Raw genomic sequence first — 21,494 nt, forward strand, 5'->3', positions numbered from 1 at the left:
GCCAAAAGCTTCAAGGCCCAAACAAAATATACCTTAAACCAGCCCATACCCGCCCCAAATCCAGTCCACCTGCAACTAATCCAAACGACGTTGTTTCATCACTCTCAATCTGGGTCGTTGATCTCACTTGATCAAATGGTCCAGATCATTCAACCTTTACCCATTCCTTGGCCCGACCCATCACCCCAATACCCGGACCGCCCCAGCACTACCTCAAAACAACACCGTCTCCTTTAAATGAACTGATCCTGGCCTATATCCAATCCTCATCCCACTATATAAGCCTAAATCCTTACCCCACCCCCCAAAGCCATACCCCCCTTTCCCACCTTCGTCTCTGACTTTCAGAGACCAAACATATCCCCACCGTCAACCACCGTGCACCGCCCACCGAAAATCGCCTCACGGCGATTCCGGTGGTCCAAATGACCACATCTTAACACCATAGCTTCCCCACGACATCCTCTTTCCAGATTTGATGTTAGTTTCCTTCGAATCAGGCCCTAATGTCTCGAATCTTCGATCAAAGCTTGGTCTGAAAACCCAACCTTTTCCGATGGCTTCCAAATCAACACCATGGTTTCTCCTGACCATCCTCGTTATGGATCCGGTAGTAGTTTAGGTCGAATCTTCCTGGTACCCCAAAATCACACCAGTCACTCTCCTGACCTCACTCGTAACCAAACCAAACTTGGTTTGGTTCGAATCTGACCAGAAAGGTTCAAACCCCAAATCAGACCCTCAAGAACCCTAATCATGGAATCTGTCTAAAATTAAAGGAAGGGTTGGGGTCTAATAGACTTTAATCGAGGTATTCTCAATTGAGAATGTTTCGATTAAAGTCCGTTCGACCTCAAGAAAGGTCAAATCCAGTTCAAGATTAGGACGTATTTTGGGGTGAAGATTTAGAGGTATTTTTCCTGAATTTCTTTTGTATTCTATGTACATCTTACCTGTTGTAATAATCTATATAATTTTCCTATTTTTCTTTTACTTAATTCTGTCTCATATCCACTAGACCCGTTTATTTTATCAACTTCTAGCATTGTTTCTGTTTGTTATAATTGCTATGAGTTACAATGTGTGTAATCGATTTAATTAAGTTCGTCGATTAGTTATTTTATTATAAATCCATATTCCTGTTAATGTTGATTGAAACAGCATGTTTATTTATTTTTGATTGACTGTTATCGTTTGTTTTAGGTAGTCAGTTAAATTAGTTCTCGTCAATTAATTCACTCTTGTTTGTTAAAACAGAAAGTCTGTCAAACGTTGTTGTGTATATTTGATCCGTGGTCATTTGGTTTCAGGGCATTGTCATTAGGATGACAATGAACTTGCATTCTTGATGTTTGCATTCATGTGCATATTGATTAAATATTTCAGTTTCAGTTTTAAGGATTGTGTTAAGTTCTATGTTGTGTTAAGTCTAGATTGATTTAATTCCAAGTTCATTTGTTCCAATTAATTTCTAACCTTAGTCCTTCAGTAATCAGAAATAAGTTTGGGTACAGTTGAAAGTCAGGTTTAATTTTCAAATCTTTGTTAAAGTTGAAAACATATTTCAGATTTAGAAAAGTTGTAATGCAGTAGTGTTTGTGTTAGGAGGGCAGTAATATTAAGGGTTTTCAGGGGCAATTTGGGATTGAAACAGTTAAGTTTATATTTTAGTATTAGTGCTTTGTTAATGGGGGTATTAACTAATACATTAATGGGGAACAAAAGGTAATGGGGGGCTGTTTAAGTGGAAAAGGCAGTCTTAGTGGCAGATAGTGGAAAATTTCTGATTTATCAAAGAAGAGAGGGGTCGGGCAGCACCTAGGAGAAAAGAGGATACTTGTATAAAGAGAGGGGAAGGTCTGGACAGAAAAAGGGGCAGACTGAAAGAGAGAAAAATCTAAAAAATACTGGAAAAGAGAGGAAAAATTCATAAAGTAAAAATCAGAACTTTTACATTAAGAGTTAGGGTGTTAAGGCTGAACTTTTACATTAAGCGTTTCAGGCTGCTTTTCTTGAGTGTTTAACAAATCAGGAGTCTGTGTCCTTGCATCTATCTGTGTTTCATTTTGGTACTACTGGTTTTCAGTTTTAGTATTTCCTGGATTTACTGGTTGTTGTTGTACTGCTGTGTTGTTGTGTATGCTACTGCTGCTTTTTGCACTGATCCTCCTCTTCTTCTCTTTGCTTTTCAAATACCAGGTACACAAATTGATACACTGGTTCTTGTAGGTTAAAACTTGAAGCATGAATACAAAGAAGTGAAGAGTTGAAGTTTTAAATTCATTATAGTTGTCTATTTATTTGTATACGTATTAGAATACCTTTTTCATTAGAATCATGTAAGTGTTTATTTATGTATAATTGGACATGCCTTTTGCAATAGTTTAGTAAGAAAACTGCCCATGTATGTTTAGTTAAAAGGATTGATGATATAGTAACTCTTGTTCTGTTACTTCAGTATTATTTGTTAAATAGCATATATCAAAAGCATGTTAGGCCATTTAGATTATTATCAAACATTCAATAGTTATCTCATTGAACAAATGGCCTGTTTCGGAAACTGATAGGAACATTGTTTAATTAGATACCAGTAGCTAATTTAATGCATGCAAATGGTTTAGGATAAAAAAAAATTAATTAGATTTCCAAGTTCTTACATTCCAGTAGAACGCCACTTTAAATTTGAAGAAACTTGTTAATAAGATGACACCAATTTTTTACAAGCTATGAATGTGTAGAAACCATTAACTAGTCCTATTGGATTAAGGATGGCCCGGGTCCAGTTTTACCTCACATACATTGGACTTGGGCCCAATAAATGGCAAACGGATCGCCCTTATTGCATCATTTTCAGAATTAACAAATCGTATACGGATCTTAACTAATAACCCGCAAGCATGTAAATAAATTAGGTACTTTTTCTTATTTTATTTTAGAGACGGACGGAAATAGAAAAACATAGTTACTATAGGACGATCCTTTTAAAATAAAATGGAGGTGTGCCTCGCCATAGTAAATCACAAATTGTGGGGCCCTCGGTAAATATTTACTATAAAAATTGCTTAACTTCGGAATGGACCGTTTAGCAAACTTTCACGGTCCTACCCAAAGTAAATGATACGCTAGTCGCTTTAGGCGCGCCTTTAATAATTTAATTTTCTTAAAACTCGGGTGCACATTTATGTGACCCAAATCAAAATCTCAACAGAGTCGAAATATATCGATAACCACGGGTACGTTGATGTGATGTGGTTCGAGATATATTTTCTCGATGTTGCAATTCTCTATAAAAATAATAATAACAATAAAGCGGTTAAAAGTTGAAATTGCACTATAGTTTTTGAACATGTATTAAAATCAGATATTTTAGCCATTACAACAGTTTAAGCGACCGTGCTAGAACCACGGGATTCGGGGTGCCTAACACCTTCCCTCGAGTCAACAGAATTTCTTACTTAGAATTTCTGGTTCGCAGACTTCATTTGGAAAGTCGAATATTTTCCTCGATTCGGGATTAAATTGGTGACTTGGGACACCCTAAATCTTCCAAGTGACGACTCTGAATAAATAAATAAATCTCGTTTCGATTGTCCTTTAATTGGAAAAAGCTCCCTTCCGCGCCCTTTTAAGGTGGCGCGGGCGAAAAAGGAGGTGTGACACCTAGTAGCACGATAGGCGCCATCATGACATGGTAGTTTGGGTCGTGACAAAAAATGTGTACAATATGGACTAAAACCAAGACTCATGTCTGAAGAAATCATTACTAGGTGGAATTATACTTATTTATTCTTAAGATGTTGTCATAATATAAAATGCCTATAGCTGAAGTTGCTAATTCTCATTGTACCGATCCTAACCGTTTGTTAACATCTAGAACTTGGGATGTCATTGAAGATGTTGTAAAAATTTTACAAAACTACACTTGAGTTTTCTGGAGCTTATTATCCTACTATGGCAAACAGTTTAGTTCATATTGCTGAAATTTCTTTTTTACTCCATAATTTGAAGAAGAAAGAAGGATATACTTCTGTTGTTAAATCTATGCTAGATAACTTTAAGAAATTTTTCTACCCAATTCCCTCTATTTACCTAATTGGTGCTATTTTAAACTCTTCTATCAAAATGGTCACTTGTCGCCAATTAATCACAACTTTATATGATTATATGGATATTGGACTAACTGAAACCTCTAATGTTGAAACTTATATTTCTGATCTACACAAACATTTACAAACTTTATATAATTATTATGCTAATATTGTTGATGTTTCTGTTGTTGTAGATGCAAATATTTCTTCAAGTTCAGTTTCAACATCTGCATCCGGTGCTTTGGAGGATAATGATGGTGCTGAAGATTAGTTGATTTGGTCTACACTAGGAGAGTATCAACAAACCAGTAGCAGGAATATTGATGAACACCAATTCTACTTGCAAAAGTCACCATAGACCGTACAAAGAATTTTCTACTGCTGGGTTGGTGGAGGAGCAACTCAAATCAATTTTCTGTTCTTTCGGCCATGGCTCGAGACGTGCTAAATGTACTGATTTCAACAGTCGCATCAGAGAGCGCATTTAGCCAAACAAGGTAGCAACTAGGAGATACCTGTCATTCATTGGGCAGTAACGCTTTGGAAATTCTAGTGTGCTTTAGAGATTGGATAAGATCAGAATGGCGAAATGAAGGGCGTGAAGAGGTCGATGAAACAGAGGACCAAGAAATTGGAGATATAATGGTTTATGGTTCTGATTCAAGCAATGTCGGAAACCAAGAACCTCGTAATGACATGGATGAACTTACAAAAATGATGCAAAGCATGTGATGTACTCTTTCTTATTTTTTTATAATTGTTGTAAATTTTTAATTTGCAAGTTCAAAAATAAAAAAATCAAAATAGAACTTGCAAATTAATTTGAAGTATTATTAAATAAAAATTTTATACGAAAGCTTTCGGAGTTTGATCCTTACATATTGGTCTTATTAAATAATTTTTTGTAGCCACTTACTTTCAATTTGAAAATTTTAAAATTTAAATTTCAAATGTAAAACTTTAAACTTTAAAGTTTAATTCTAAGCCTTAAAAGTTTGCAAACAATTAAGTATCAATAACATTGAATAAGAAAAACATAATATACTAAAAAAATAAGTAACCCGGCCTGATGTGGACCCGTTAAGGCCGAACCCGAACGGGTCCTAATTAATCAGAATTTTTCCAACCCGTTACCAACCCGGTTATCCATCCACTATCCAGCCCGGAACACTAATCGAGCGAGCTATTTTTTTTTCGTGTCCAGCCCAGACCAGCCCATCCGGTTAACACCCATAGTGGTAGATCAATTAGCTAATTTTGGAAAAAATTCAAGGACATTTCATATCTTCAATGAAGTTTTTTCTCTTCCTAGACAAGTTAGAGCTTCTTTGAAGTTAGAACAAGTTGGCCTACCCTACCTAAGGATCAAGCGAAAGAAAAATCAGTTCATAATTGATTATGGCGTCATTTGAACTTGTTATATTAGAAGTCTGCTGATGAACTTGTGTGTAGTGTATTTGATCGAAGGTAGGTACCATATCAACAATGTTGTGATTCTTACTGTGAGACTATCTCATATTGTTCAACTATTCATTAGATTGCTCGAATACAATCTACACTTTATATGGGAGGCAAAGATATATGTTCTCCTTCGTGTATTTATTATTTTTGCTATATACATGTTGAGATCTGCCTAACCCCTCGTGATGATGGACCTTTGATATTTTTTTAAAAAGTGAATCCTTATAAAATGTCCAATTCAAAAAAAAAAAAACACTTGGGGATTTTTGGTCAATTTTTAAATTATTCTTTTGCTCCCACACGCTTTCAAAAGAGTGAGCACACATCACTCAATAGAGTACTTAATGGTCATGTGGTAATAAAATTCCAGAAAGTATTAATCGTGTACGTAATTCTAAACTTGAGACAAATTTATAGGTAATTACGTCTTATCTCAAAATAGAATGTGAAATTATAAAAAAGAATCTTTCTTTTGTATCACAAAAGACCGTGGTTAGATGGATAATATCTCCACCATTAATTAGAAATTAGCATTGAAATAAAAAATATTATAATGGAGAATGCTTCCTCATTTAATGAGTTTTATGTGCAATTGGAGCACCAAGCGGATAAATCAAAAACGTTGTTACTTCTATGGAAAAAGTAGGGCTTTTAACATGTTTGGTTGTTCGGGTGAAAATAATTGCAACTGCTAATTAAATGTACAGAAAATATATACTTAATATGTAAATATACAAAAAAAAAAAAAAAAAAAAAAAACTGCTGTTATTTTTAGGACGGCTATTAATTCAAGGTAGATTTCCTAAAAATATTTTCTTGAACTGACTTTAAGAGTTCCACAAAATCCGCCCATAATAGGGCATGATTGAAGTTTGTCGATACTCGCCGACTACTAAGGTTGAATTTTTCTTTTCCCAAATATTTTCTTTTTAAGCTCTACGAAAATGTCGAATTTACTACGTGATAAAGATTAGAAAATAAAAAACGAAGATAATCCAAAATAAAAATAGAGAAAGTCATATTGTGATTATTTTCTTGTTTTTCTTTCAAGCCGAATCTCAAAAGAGATTGAAACGAAGGCAAACCCTTCTTATAGGAGTAATCATGGCAATTATAGAATGATAGAACAAATAATGAGGATTAAAATAAGGTAATCTAACCATTTTATTGGTAATGATATCTACCATCAAAGTTGTGGTGGAGTGTCCGGTAAGTATTTATCCATCCTTAACTTCGGATTTGAGCCTTTAGCATAAAATTACCTTTATTATAGCGTTTTATTCTTTAAAGTAAGATTTTTCGGTACAAACTCAAATTAATTTGGCTGCAAAGCGTGTAGCAAACACCCGATGAGACACCAAAAAATAAATTCAATTTCTGGTCAGCTAACTAAGAAACCAATAGAGAAAATTATTTTTATTATGATTTCTCGATAGAATTATTTCTCGTGAGCCACAACTTTCCAAGAGCAACTTATTCCTCGTGACAATCTTTATATTCAAGATTTCAAATCTAATTAGCTAACATTTTTTACACAAACACTCTACCCCACTCCCATCTTCATGTTTAGTATAAATTCTCATGATGTTTTGAGAGTTTTTGTTGGATTACATGGAGGGGTATGGTTCCCGTGAACCCAGTAGCTTTTGTCTACAACTTGTATTTGTATTGAAAAATTCATCAAAATGTATAAGAATATTTAGCTTGGAATCCATTCGTTCATTCAGTTAGTATTGTATATCAACTCAAAATTTTTGTAGAAACTCATAAACCTAAAATCCTGGATCCGCCTCTGATTACATGTTAGGTATGCTTACTTACATCTATTCCCATTTGTTCTTAATTCTATCTCATTTTCTCATTGACTTTTTTCCATAAACAGTGGCAAATACAACATAAACAGTAAGTGTACGTGTTAATATTATCAGTTATATATACACTAATAATATAATACTCTATCTTTATATCATGAATAAATTTAACTTGTGATAGCAGGTAAATTATTATTTGTATTGTATTATTAATTAAACTTATTTGTAATTATCTAATAAGTAATCTGATTGCGATTTTTATACCATTTGTGCGGTAGTGTATATAACTTAAACTCATTAATTAAATAATTTAACTTATGTTCATATGTACTGTCAGTATATTATATATACTCTTTCTATTCTCTTTTACCAGTTCAGTATACTAAAAATTATTCCTTTTTATTTATCCATTAAACCAAATTAAGAGAAATTATTATTTTCTTCAAGTGTCACTCTTATCATTAAGTAGTGACATTCCAATCATTACATTGTTAATAGGATTTTAATCATCATTAATAAGAATAATTTAGTAAAACAAACTAGTACCAAAAAATTATTTAACGGGAGTATAAAATTGATACTTAACTAGTAAAAATGGATGAAAGGAGTATTATATAAGTTAAACTCTTAATTAAAATACACTGATGCCCTAGTAACTATACCCATAAATCACGTACATAAAACACGTCAAAAATTAGATCCTTTAGGCTAATAAACTTAGCCCCCCACCCCCTCCTCCTCCTCCCTCACCCCCCCCCCCTCCAACCCAATAAAACCAATACACGTGATGCAGTTTCATGTGGGTATCTTCAGTCTTCACTGTCCAAATTGACGACTTTGTCTCTGCTTGAAGTAATTGCTTATACTTCTACTTTTTCTCAGAAAAGGGATCTCATTGTTCTTGAAATATCACAAGTCCAACACATTGGGCTGCTAAGGAGATCCCAAGTATTAAAACACACACACACATCTTGGTGTTTTATGTTATTCAAATTTCTTACATTTATAACATAAATTTACAATCTTGTTTTATAGGTTTCAGCATTTTCCATTTCATGCAAATGGTTAAATCACCAATGAGCAGAAAACTCACAAGAAATGGTGGCCTAATTTATCCAGTCATTGGTTTAGCATTATTTGTCACTTTTCTTTATTTATCATTTGGAGATTTATTGTGGTTCAGTTACAACAAAGAAATAGAGCTAAGTTTTGTGGAGAGAAATGGGACTCAATTCTTTGTTGATGGTAAAGTTTTTTATATAAATGGTTGGAATTCTTATTGGTTAATGGATCATGCTGTGGATTATAGTAAAAGATCAAGAATTAGGGGAATTTTACAAGCTGGTGCTAAGATGGGTCTCACTGTATGTAGAACTTGGGCTTTTAATGATGGTGGATATAATGCTCTGCAGATTTCTCCTGGTAGATTTGATGAAAGAGTTTTTAGAGTAAGCAAAACTTGTTTTTAGTATTATTTCTATAATTATTAGTATGTCTTTTGCTTTGGTTGTTTTCCCTTTTTGAGCAATCTTTCTACAATTATTGGTCTTATTCAACGGGAGGTCACGAGTTCGAGCCGTGAAAATAGTCTCTTGCAGAAATGCAGGTAAGACTGTGTACAATAGACCCTTCTGGTCCGGCCCTTTTCCGGACCCCGCGCATAGCGGGAGCTTAGTGCACCGGGCAATCCTTTTTTTTAATTCAATACTGCCAATTACAGTGAATTGTACCCTATTTGTAAAAGGATTTAAATTATATATACTGACAATGTACATCATTTTGCACCATTAGTTTGATATAATCGACTATTGCAGGTTATTATTCTATGTTTCAAGCTCGATATGAAGATTTTCCTATTGTTATAGGTCAACTTAACTTGATAGTATAAAAAGTTTATATACTGTCAGTCAGGGACGGATTTAGGGGGGCATAAGAGGGTTCCGAACCTCCTTTACCGAAAAATTACACTGTACATATAAAGCAAAATTCGGTTTGCATCTCTACATATTATATTTTGAATCCCCTTAACCCAAAAGTGTAGCTCGGTGGCCAGGGAGTTCAAAATCTTTGTTAGGTTGCTGGTTTGATTCCCACTGGTCAGAACTTAAACTCTTCGTATGAAGGATCTTTAGATATTAGGACTTCTAAATTTTGACTTCTAAATTTTTGTCAAGTACATAAATTTGAAGTCATCTAATCTAGTGTTGATAGCTATAGTCTTTTAGATTACCAACATGTAAACTATGTCTAATCTTTTTCTGATTTTCCAGCTTTTTTTAGTTCATTTTTAAAAAAATCCCCCAAAATTCTAGTTAATGAGTTTTCATTATTACTAATTTGATCATGAGTTTTTTCTTCTCTGGTGCATGGATTTTTGTTATTTTCTTGATTAAGTACTGTTACTAGCTATTATATGGTGTACAAATTCGTTTATTTTGGCTCTGCAGTTTTTTCCACTTGATGCAGAAATGTATTGTTGCAGGCATTGGATCATGTTATTGCAGAAGCGAGAAAGAATGGTATTAGGCTAATGCTTAGCTTGGTTAACAATCTGAATGCATTTGGTGGGAAGACTCAGTATGTAAAATGGGCAGAGAAAGAAGGTGTTGCTTTAAGTTCTTCCAATGATTCATTCTTCTATGATCCTACCATTCGTCGTTATTTCAAACATTATGTCAAGGTAATTTTCCTAGGGAAAAAATTTCTTCAGGAGAAACTTGTATGTTGCGCTATATAGCATTGTTCTAATTGTCGGACAGAGAGCAAGAGAACGCGCATTGGATCCTATAAAGTTTGGTAGTTCGCTTGGTCAAATTGCTCGTTCTGCTGCAAGACTATTTTTGAAGTGCTGAAAAGTTTACCTTATTGAGGCACTATCTAAATAACCGGAAAATGTTCTTTACTTAATTACTTAGACCTAAGTGTTCTAATTGAAACATTAATTCATTGGAAAAGCTATGTCTTAACCTATGTTGCTCGAACTCTCCGAAAATGTCGATGGATGCGAGTCAGATCCTCCAAAAATAGTGTATTTTTGGAAGATCTGACATAGGTGCGGAAGCTGTTTTGGAGAGTCCGCGCAACATAGGTCTTAACTTCACTTCAAAAAGCCCATATTTTAGGAGTTCTTAATTCAGAAATCTCAATTGAGCTGTACAAAACTTTCCACATTGAGATGTCAGATAAGATCACTTACCTTGACCACCTCGCCTGATTTTCTCTTTGGTTGTTTTAACACCTTCCTCTTAATGAAGTTTATAAAAGATGAGAAGTATCTTTAAGTATGACTGATATAGATCGTACTTTAAAGTGAAACAACAGTTTACTGAAGTTCCTGCTTATTCCTAGAGTAACAACAACATTCAAACCCAGTGAAATCCCACAAGTAGGGTTTGGGGAGGGTAGTGTGTACACAAACCTTGCCCCTATCTGGAGAAGTAGAGAAGTTGTTTCTGAAAGACCCTCGGCTCGAGAGGAATGCTCATTCCAGAGTGCCACTGTGATTTTTACTGTCATACTAGGTGCAATAATATTTTCATTTTAAGTTGCCGAATAGTGCAGAAGAAGTGCAGCGAGTATTGGTGCTACTTGAAAATATTGACGACTTACAAGTATATTAATTGAGAGTATCAATGACCATGAATCACATGATAGTTATCTAAATTAGTGCTTCCGCTCTCTTGCTTGCGATTGAGGTATAGTTGTTTAGTAGTGCCTGCACTCTGGGAGTTTTGCTGACTATGAAATCAGGAGATCAATATCTGAAAAGACTGAAAATGCAGAATATACGATTTAAAGGAAGAAATTTAAACTAAAGAAGATGAAATAGAAAGGAGATACTTTTACTTTGTTGGAGGTTGAAGGAATATGAAAAGGAAGATTGACATATTACAGTACTTGTAGACACAACATAATTTTAAACATTAAAAAGGAGTGAAAAAGTCTCATTATTTACTTTTACCTATTTCTGGAATACTGGTGAATTGAGGTGAAGATAAGGTGGAGAGGGTAAGGCTGCGTACAACAGACCCTTGTGGTCCGATCCTTCCCGGACCTCGCGCATAGCGGGAGCTCAGTGCACTGGGCTGCCCTTTATAAGGTGCAGAGCGAATGGGGATAAGGAAGAGTTTGATCTCTTCTCACTTCTGGATTCCTAGGCCGAATGGCCATTATTGTTCCATAAAGGTACATTATGAATGAACTGAGTTATATTGGCGCTTTCCAGTTCTTATCTTCTTCTAATTTTGTGTGCCTACGGAATGACTCAATTGCTTTATTAAATTGCCCCTTGCATTGTGCTAAAGGAGGGACAGAATAGTTTTGGCATTAGGCAATGTCATAACTCATGATTGAAGCTCTTTTTTGCTCCTTGAGCCGGGATCTATCGGAAACAGCCTCTCTACCCTCAAGGTAGGGGTAAGGTCTGCGTACACACTACCCTCTCCGGACCCCACGTATGGGATTATACTGGAGTTTTTGTTGTTGTTGTTGTTTGTCTGCAGTCACATGCCACATCCTGGTACTAATACTAACGTTACATTCTTGCTATAAACTTCTAACCCATGTAATTGTTCTCTTTTCTTACTTCCAGATGGTGCTAACAAGGAGAAACGTATACACTGGGATTGAGTACAGGGACGATCCAACTATCTTTGCATGGGAGTTAATAAACGAGCCTCGCTGCATGACCGATCCTTCTGGTGACACACTCCAAGTAAGTTCTAGACTCTCACCTCATTGTTAATATCATCATAGTGTTTGACAGAAAGGTAGTCCTTCAGTTGAGTAGCTATTCATTTTTATTATGTTGTTCTCTGAAGTTTGGACGTCACTTCATATATTAGTAAATGTTTTCAACTGAGAGAGCGGAAACTCTCCTGGGCAAAATGTTTTTGCTTGCATTATGTTGATTTGTGGTAATAGTCACCAGAGGGTATCTACATGCAATCCGCCCTAAACTTTGTATTATAGCATTACATGTTGAATTTTCAAAATTTTGCAGGATTGGATAGAAGAGATGTCGACATTTGTGAAATCAATTGATAGGAAACATCTGCTCACCGTAGGCCTAGAAGGATTCTACGGCCGTAAAAGTCCCAAAAGATCAACTGGCAATCCAGAATTTTGGGCTGCGGATCTTGGATCAGATTTCATCCGCAACTCCATGCTTTCGACGATTGATTTCGCCTCTGTACATATATACCCAGACCATTGGTAAGCTTTTTATCATACTCAACTTTATTAATTTGTGACAAATACAAATAGGAAATGAGAAAGAAAAAGGTATTACTTGAAAGAGGAAGTGCTTGATCAAATTTAGCCCCTCAGAACATTTTCGAAAACATCCTCTCTACCTTCGCAAGGTAGGGGTAAGGTTGCGTACACACTACCCTCCCCAGACCCCAGTTGTGGAATTACATTGATTTTGTTGTTGTTGTAGAACAGTCTCCCTCTTTGACATCCTTTTTTTGGTAGGTTTCACAAAAAATTCGAAGAAAAATTAAAATTTGCAGCCAAATGGATGCTTTCTCACATCGAAGACGGTGACAAGGAACTAAGAAAACCTATAATGTTCACTGAATTCGGTTTGTCAAACGAGAACGATGACTTTGAACCTGTTCAACGAGATAGATTCTACAAAATGGTTCTTGATATCATATACAAGTCTGCAAAAAGAAACAGGTCGGGGGCAGGTTCGTTTATCTGGCAGTTTTTAGTTGAAGGAATGGAACTGTATAATGATGATTTTGGAATTGTTCCATGGGAGAGACCTTCGACGTATCAGCTAATAACTGAACAGTCGTGTAGGCTGGCTAGAGAACACGGTGTATTGCCTACACAAACGGAACATTTGAAGGATTTTTGTACACGAACGAGTGTATAAACCATGTATTCATTTGGATAAGAAAGAAATTCAATACGTATAATGAAGAATCTGGTTGTATTCTTTCTTGTTTGAAATTTGTTTAGGAGGAGATACAGGATAGTTTTACACCATGTGTTTCTCAGTTTACAGATGTATACTATATAGTTTGCATAAAAATGAAAGTAGAGCAGATTAATTTTCCACTCTTTGTTTTTGTGACAACTTACAGAACATTTTAACAAATGGATTTTTTTTTTTAAAGAGGGATTTTGCCAGCAGGTGAATACCTTAGCTTGATGTTTGGTCTTGTTAACATTTTCATTTTCCTTTGGGCCAGTAAGAATATCAGATTGAAAATACAAAAGTGTGAAAAAACCCATCCAGATTGGGGGGAAAAGGCATATACACTGACTTGAAATTGGAAGTATAGGAAATTGAATTTTCTTTACAAAAAGCTTGATATTCTAAAGTTAACTCTTCTTGCTACTCAAACAAGGTATGTTGGTGCTGAGCATAACTGCTTGGGTATTAGGTGTATCGCTGCTTGAGGAAGTATGTGAAAGGATCGATGTTGAGCAAAAGTGAGGTTGTCTTCAATACATTGTGTTGTTGGTGCTTTTCTGGCCTTTCTTGTGCAAGACCATTCTATTCTCAAACCAATGATCGACTTATTTACCATGCTCTTAGCGCGTGGCTTATGTCTGGTCCTTTCGGGTCGCCTGACCCAGGCTCATGGCGCTTTGTAACGGCTTGTCTGGAGTCCAGCGGCTAAAGATTCGATGTACTAGTACCTGACACCAACACATTGAGAAGGAGAAAAATAATGTTATAGGGCCTAATCACCATGTTAAAAGGTGGAGATGCATGACGAAATATTTCTAACAAATTTTCCAATATACAACACCATATCAGATAAGTCATTGTCAAATATTTAAATGAAAGAAAATGCAATGGGATTCAACAACAACAAAAAATCCCGTCTATTCCCACAGGTGGGGTCTGGGGAGCGCCGTGTATACGCAGACCTTACCTCTACCTAGTGAAGGTAGATAATCTTTAACATGGTGTTTTGGACGTACAAGCCAAATAGCTCAAAGTGCAAAGCATTCATTGGAACGATCACCCTACCTATTGATTATAACGAGACAAACAAATATTTGCTCTGGCTGTTGAGGGACTCAACCAAACAAATTCCGCAGCCTTGTTAGCTAATGGCCTGAACAATGTGGATCCAAAAACAGTACAAATTGTGCGACGACTCTACTATACAGCTATGAATATTTGACATACTTTCCACCTATTAAAAGAAGAGGGATTAGATCAAGTTTGTTATGCCAAGAAAACTAAGCTTAGATCTCAAGGCATCAGTTCGGACTTCAGATAAACCAGTATAAGAACCTTATGATAATGTGGTGTCCCATAATAAGAACCTCATAGAAATTTTAGAAGTCATACAAATCTTTTCAATGATCAATTGCAAGAGTTGTTATTCATGTTAATAACGGTATTACAACCGTTAGCCATTCTAATCAATCAACAGAAGACGCAAAGGTGATAAAAGATAAGGGACTTGAGATGTAGGACATCACTTACTCGAAAAAATTAGTTCTACCCCAAAAGGCACCTAGGCTTCCAGCTAAGTTAAAATGAGTAAGAAATTTAAACCACATTTAAACTTCGATTGGTTTCAATAGATAACAATTCGACTACAGGCAAACAAAGCAAATAAGGAAATGCAGACATCTTCACAATGTCACTTGTATGTAAATTCACAAAGTGCAACAAGGTACCACAGTAAATTGTAAACTTCATATTTTGCAGAATTAAGTTTCTGGCATATACATGAAAACATTCAGCTGAATCCTAAATACTAGTCAATGAAAACTTTGTTTAACAGGAGAGGTGATACCCACCCCAGTAAGCATTCCACAGCCACAAGAATCCGAACTGATACCTCATTCCTCACAACTGGTAATTTTACAAATTTCTATCAGCAGCTAACCGCAATCCGCGGTATATCGGATTAAAGAAAAGAAAGTTAATAACTACTTTGAACTGACCACACTCTCAACAGGTGATATGCATAAAATTGCACAAACATTCTTAACTAGTAGATCTTTTTAATTCCTACTACAAAACATTGCTTGGAAGAAAGAAAATTAGTCAAATGGACAAAAGAAAGTAGAGCATTCTACGTAAACACATTGCAATCCCGATATCCAATTCCAAGCAAAAGAGAAAAGGAAATTTAGAAGGAAAACGTTAGGGAGAAGAATATATATAAAAGAAGTTTCACCTCAGCAGAAAATATCATCTCATCTGTTTGTGACCAGATAGAAGTTACAGAATCTGCAAGAAACAAAACAAGGTTTAGTATACTGTAGGACAATTCGAAGCATAATATTCAGCCACGAGAGATTCATTTGATCAGCTATTGTAAGAATACCTGCACAAGGTTCCACGTGTTTCCCACACCTATGGTTACGTGGGTTGATATAATATGGCATAACTCGTTGTAACAGCATAGCTCAATCAGAGCCGAGACCTATTTGTTTAATACGTGGATTGACAATGGTTCTATAAGTTTCACCATCAGGAATTACACCTCGAAGCACCATATAGTCGTGGAGCTCAACAACCTCCTCTGCACTTCTCTCCCTATTGATACTCGTGAGAAGTGTTGTGTAAGTTACGCAATCCGGCAAAATACCTTGTGTGATCATGAGACACATCAGTTCTTTTGCATGCTGAATCAGCCCCAACTTGCACATGAAATTAATCAAAATATTGTAAGTGACTTCGTTAACGGATATCCTCTCTTTTCTCATTTTCAAGAATAAATGCAATGCTTTGTCAATCTTCCCACTGATGCAATACCCATTCAACAATGTATTGTAAGTGATCAAATCATATAAAGACGTTCCCTTTAGTTCCTCTACCAACAATTCTGCTACATCTACCGACACTTCTTTGCATAAGCCATCCAAAATAGAATTGTATACCACTAAGTTGGGAGTTTTCTGCACCTTTATAATATCGTCATATACCTCAAAAGCTCTATTAATATTGCCTTCTTTGCAGTATCCATCGATCATAGTACAATATGTGATTAAGTCCGGGATTAGACCACGAACAAGCATGCTGCACACGAGTTGCTGTGCCCCTAATGTATTCTGGCTTTTGCAAAGATAATCAATGAGAATATTGTGTGAAAAAGAGTCTTCCACGAGGTTCTTTTCCACTACGCACTTATGATAACTAAGAGCTTCAGTTATGCGACCGTTCCTACATAGTCCTTTCTCAAGAATTGAATGGGTGAATTTGTCTGGAGATATATACTTTTCAATCATGTCAGACAGTAAACTAGAAGCTCCATTGACATCTCCTTCAACGTAAAGCTGGTGGATTACGGTGTTGTAAACTACTGAATTAGGCATCAACCCTTTCTCAACCATTGCATTACATATCCTAAATGCCTCCTCCAGCATTCCACTTCTTGAGTACCCAGCGACCAAGGTTGCATAAGTTCTTACATTTGGTTCTAAACCCATCTCAATCATTTCGTCCAAAAATCGCATTCCCATTGCTACACTTCCTAACTTGCAATATCCATTAATGAGACAATTACACGTAACTGTATTAGGAATCACACATCCCCACGATATGATCCCTATGTTCCTAACTAGCTTCAATGCCATATCAAGTTCACCTATCCTACAAGCACCATCTACGAGCATGTTGAATGTAACAACATTCGGCATTATCCCACACTGCAACATCTTATATAACACCGAAATAGCTTCTAATATTTTACATTCTTTACAAAGGGCATAAATAACCAAATTAAAGGTATACACATTCTCAGAGTAACCATATGAAACCATTTCTTTATACATCAACCAAAAATGACATACATCATCCACTTTAACTAGATGATTCAAAAAATTATTCCATGCATGAATTGAAACAAAATAACCCTCTATCCTCAACTTCTTGATTACACTATATGCACCATCACTTGCCCCGAACTCCGTACAAGCCCGAACCAACGTATCAAAAACTGCATTACATGTAAAACTAACATCATAAGTATCCAACAATACTTCCAAAATTTCCAAAGGCGAATTCCCTCTACTTATCATTAACTCTTTTATCAAGAACAAAGCATCATCATAATTTTTACAACTCACCAATGAATGAATCACAATGCAACAACTTTCCAAAGAATTCAACATACTTTTACTAGCTGAAATTCTCTTGTAAAGCTCTAAAACTACATGGTGAGAGCTGCGAAACTCGCGAAAAACACGATAAATAACAGAGTTTGTGAGAGTTGAAGTCATTTGGTCCAAGAATTTCCATTTCTTTTCTCTCAAATTCACACAAACTGCTTTGAATAAGATGTCTTCTGTTTTTGGGGTTGTGAATTGCTGACCTAAATGAAGAGTTCTAACAAAAAGATTCCTCCTTTGCAACCTAAACAAGCTTAATACCATTGACTGACCAACCCCCACTTGTAAAATAGCCTTGTTTTACTAAATTTTGAAGAAAAAATCAAGAACTAAGGTGCAAGAATTCACCTTTGAAATGTAAAGAAGCTTAACACCATTGATTGAACAATACCCACTTCAGGAAAAGTCTGATTTTTCGAAAATTTTGAAGAATTGAAAAAGAAAAAAGTAGCATACAATTAATTATACAGACCTTAATATGCCCGGGAAACAGAGTCTTCTGCAGAGGGTATTTTTGTAAAGATAGGAATGGCTAAAACCCTAAACCCTTTTACTCCTAGAAATTACATCATCTAACCACTTTGAGTGGGTGAAGTACACAAATAGCCCTAAAAGTGAATGAAATTTTTATCACTACGCACCCGTGGGTTACTTTTAGTTTAACAAGTATTTTACCTCGTTTGCCTGTACGCAATATTTTTAACTTTTGACCTTAAAATTCTGCCGATGAAGTAAGGGAAAATCAAAAGTTAAAAATCAGCCCAAAAAGTATCATATTTCTGCAATTTTTTGGCTTGAGCTGTTGATGATTTGCTTCAGTTACTATTGCATTTTTTGGCATAATAAGTTAGCATAATTTTAATATAAATCTACTTTTTTGAATTTAAATTTCGGTTAGTTTTTTTTAGGTTTGTTGAGATATTTTAGCTTTTTTGAATTCTTGTTATGCAGATTTTTCTGCATATTATGTTCTCGAATTGGCTATTTAAAGCCCTCTATGTTTAATAAAAAATGGGGCATTTGTATCTATAGCCGCTTTTTGGGTCACGTTTTAACTTGTGCCCGCTTTGAAATTTTTTTTTACAAGCGTACTTACTTTTTCGCATAACTTCCGCATAGGGGGCTGAAGTAGCAAAGACAATCACGAAAAACTTCAGCATTCTAGTAGACGGGACTGAAGTAGCAAGTGTGATGAACCAAGTGTGCTGAAGTTTTTGTTTGTAATTGCTGAATTTTTTTTTTTGTAACTGGCGAACTTCAGCTCTAGAGCTAAAGTTTTTGTTTTGTAACTAGCGAACTTCAACTCTAGACCTGAAATTTTTGTTTTTGTAACTGGTGATAGCTGAAGTTCTTGTTTTGTAACTGACGAACTTCAACTCTTGTAACTGTCAAACTTCAGCTTTCTTAGAGTTGAAGTTTTAACTGACTTTCCATATGAAAATTAGAGAAGAAGAACAAGATTCTTATACAAGAATGAAGTAGGAAAACATCAGCACTTAATTCACTCATAAGTTCAAAAGGCATTTCATACAGTACCACGTAATAACTTAAAGCATGAATTCTTTTTTGCTTTTTTTTTCTTGAGAAGGATGATTAGGATCAGTCTTCTTCTTTTCCATGTTGTTCAAGAGTACTTTTCTTGCTTCATAACTGTTTGCACAACAGACTAGTAAAAAAATCAAACCAATGAAACACATGATAAATCGAGCCATTATATTGTTACATCAATGTTAAGTTCCGGAGAGATACGGAGAACACTGGGAGAAGGAGGAGGAGAAAAGGGGATGAAGTTGTTTAAAAATGGGTACACGTTAAAACTTTTAAAAAAAAATAGGTATAGGTTAAATGGGGGGCGACCAAATAGGGCGCTCCATGCAATTTTTACATAAAAAATTAAGAGACTTTTTCAATCAACACTTTTAATATTTTGCTGCCCCATCTTTTAAAAAACCAACAGTGGTATCAAGAGTTTCATTGGTCTTGCGGGATCTGTGAGTTCCTCCAAAGTACCATTTTCAAATCATTTTCAACCAATATTAATTTTTAAACCCATTTTAAGCATGACAAGCAGCAGTCTCTCTTTGAATGCCCTACAAACTTTCACTAGTGATAACTATCATATTTGGTCAGTGAAAATAAAATCATATCTTAAGCCTATGATTTATGGGAAGTTGTAATGGAAGATAGACCATTACAACCACTCCCTGCAAATCCTACTCTTTCCCAAATTAAAAATCATTCAGAAGAGAAAATAAAAAAATACAAAGCCAAAACTACCAAGGAAGTGATCGAGTTAGATAAATGTGAGACATCAAAAGAAGCTTGGGAAAAGCTTAAAAAGAAGTGCCAAGGAAGTGATCGAGTTAGATAAATGCAGATTTTAAATTTGAAAAGGAATTTTGAATTTCTTAGAATGCAAGAAGACGAGACTATCACAAGGTATTCTGATAGGATTTCCTCTGTTGTTAATAGAACCAGGTTGCTTGGCGAGAATTTCAAAGATGACAGAATAGTTGAAAAAATTCTTGTGACGGTTCCAGAAAGATCCGAGTCCAAAATTTCTTCTCTAGAAGAGTCTAAAGATCTCTATACCATCTCTGTTGTAGAATTAATAAGTGCTCTTCAAGCACAAGAGCAAAGAAGAACATTTAGACAAGAAATGATTACTGAAGGTGTTTTTTATGCACAAAACAAAAAAGAAAAGATCAATTATCCTCTTTGCACTGCAAAAAGAAAACACACCTAGAAAAAATTTGTTGGTGGAAACATAATGCAATATGTGGTATTTGCAAACAAACAAGCCATATTACAAAAGTGTGTTAGTTTAAAGATGCTCAACACAATCCTCAAGTACAAACCAGAAGCAGTAATTGAGGAGGAACAATTGTTTTAGAGCAAATGAAGCAAATGAGGAGTGTTGATGATTTGCTTCAGTTACTATTGCATTTTTTTAGCATAATAAGTTAGCTTAATTTTAGAATAAACCTACTTTTTTGAATTTAAATTTCAGTTAGGTTTTTAGGTTTGTTGAGATATTTTAATTTTTTTGAATTTTTGTTATGCAGATTTTTTTACATATTATGTTCTCAAATTGGCTATTTAAAGCCCTCTATGTTTAATAAAAATTAAGACAATCAACACTTTTAATATTTTGCTGCCCCATCTTTTAAAAAACCAACATGAGCACTGCAATTTAACATTATTTAATTTTAAAAAAATTATTTAATAATTTACCAGTTTTTAACAAATTTCGGACGACTCATGATGTTGCTTTTTCGTCTTCTTCTTCTTGCCTTCGAGTCAACTTCAAACCATCAGGTCTGAGGTTTGAAACTTTAGACCCTTGATTCTCAACTTCAGACCCGATGAAGTTACTTGTAAAGTGGTTAAAGTTTAAAATTTTATAAATCTCGGTTATTCTTTAAATAAGGGTACAAAAAACGGCTATTTGTGCATATTCCCTTTTTATCTGCAGGCTGCGCCTATATAACCATAGTTATGGCGTTAAAACCCTAAACCCTTTTCTTATCTTGGTTGTTTTCATTTTCTTTTTTTCCCCCTTATTTTCTTCAAATAGTTCTTAGATAAGTTTTTAAAAAGAAAAGAATAGCAGAGATTGTGTGTATCGGCATTGTGCTGTGATTGATGCACTTTTGTCGAAAGAGTTCTCTGCAATATTGATTTTTGAGGAAAATGGGCAGTTGTGTTTCATCAATTTCACTTGGAAATTTCAACAATCATTTTCCCCACATCATTGGTTTCAAGTCGTGGAAACAGTCTCTTATAAAAATAATAGTCCGTTGCAAATTAACTACTCCATTTCTTCACTCTATGAATATTATACTTACTGATTACCTAATCCAGGAAAATTCTTCTTTTAAAGATACATCAGATTTAATACATGTTCACTTGAAAAAAAAAAAAACAAATTCCCCGAATAAATGGAAGCTCAAATAAGCTTCTTGGCCAATTAGTCAACTGTCATCGGCAGATTTTTGGTCAAAATCGTGACCGATTTTTAGTGAGCGTTTAATGT

General features: G+C 35.1%; 2 protein-coding genes and 1 non-coding gene across 3 annotated transcripts; 2 read left to right on the plus strand and 1 right to left on the minus strand.

Moving 5' to 3' along the window:
* The first annotated feature begins 8,159 nt into the window (after positions 1–8,159).
* LOC107807635 (mannan endo-1,4-beta-mannosidase 2) lies at positions 8,160–13,431 on the plus strand. Its single transcript, XM_016632062.2, has 6 exons — positions 8,160–8,308; positions 8,396–8,808; positions 9,843–10,040; positions 11,952–12,074; positions 12,363–12,574; positions 12,836–13,431. Exons 2-6 carry the CDS (start codon positions 8,416–8,418, stop codon positions 13,242–13,244), a joined length of 1,335 nt encoding a protein of 444 aa, XP_016487548.1. The 5' UTR covers positions 8,160–8,308; positions 8,396–8,415; the 3' UTR covers positions 13,245–13,431.
* Positions 13,432–13,591: 160 nt separating this feature from the next.
* On the minus strand, positions 13,592–17,907 carry LOC107807633 (uncharacterized). The gene is made up of 3 exons (XM_016632055.2): positions 15,673–17,907; positions 15,523–15,575; positions 13,592–14,017 (listed from the first exon to the last, which is right to left on the minus strand). Exon 1 carries the CDS (start codon positions 17,720–17,722, stop codon positions 15,755–15,757), a length of 1,968 nt encoding a protein of 655 aa, XP_016487541.2. The 5' UTR covers positions 17,723–17,907; the 3' UTR covers positions 13,592–14,017; positions 15,523–15,575; positions 15,673–15,754.
* A 3,157-nt stretch (positions 17,908–21,064) lies between these two features.
* LOC142165375 (small nucleolar RNA snoR135) lies at positions 21,065–21,212 on the plus strand. Its single transcript, XR_012696168.1, has one exon. It is a non-coding gene; the product is annotated as a small nucleolar RNA snoR135 (small nucleolar RNA).
* Positions 21,213–21,494: the final 282 nt, after the last annotated feature.

The sequence above is a fragment of the Nicotiana tabacum genome, chromosome 1 (genome assembly GCF_000715075.1).
Source record: "Nicotiana tabacum cultivar K326 chromosome 1, ASM71507v2, whole genome shotgun sequence".
NCBI classification, from domain to species: domain Eukaryota; kingdom Viridiplantae; phylum Streptophyta; class Magnoliopsida; order Solanales; family Solanaceae; genus Nicotiana; species Nicotiana tabacum.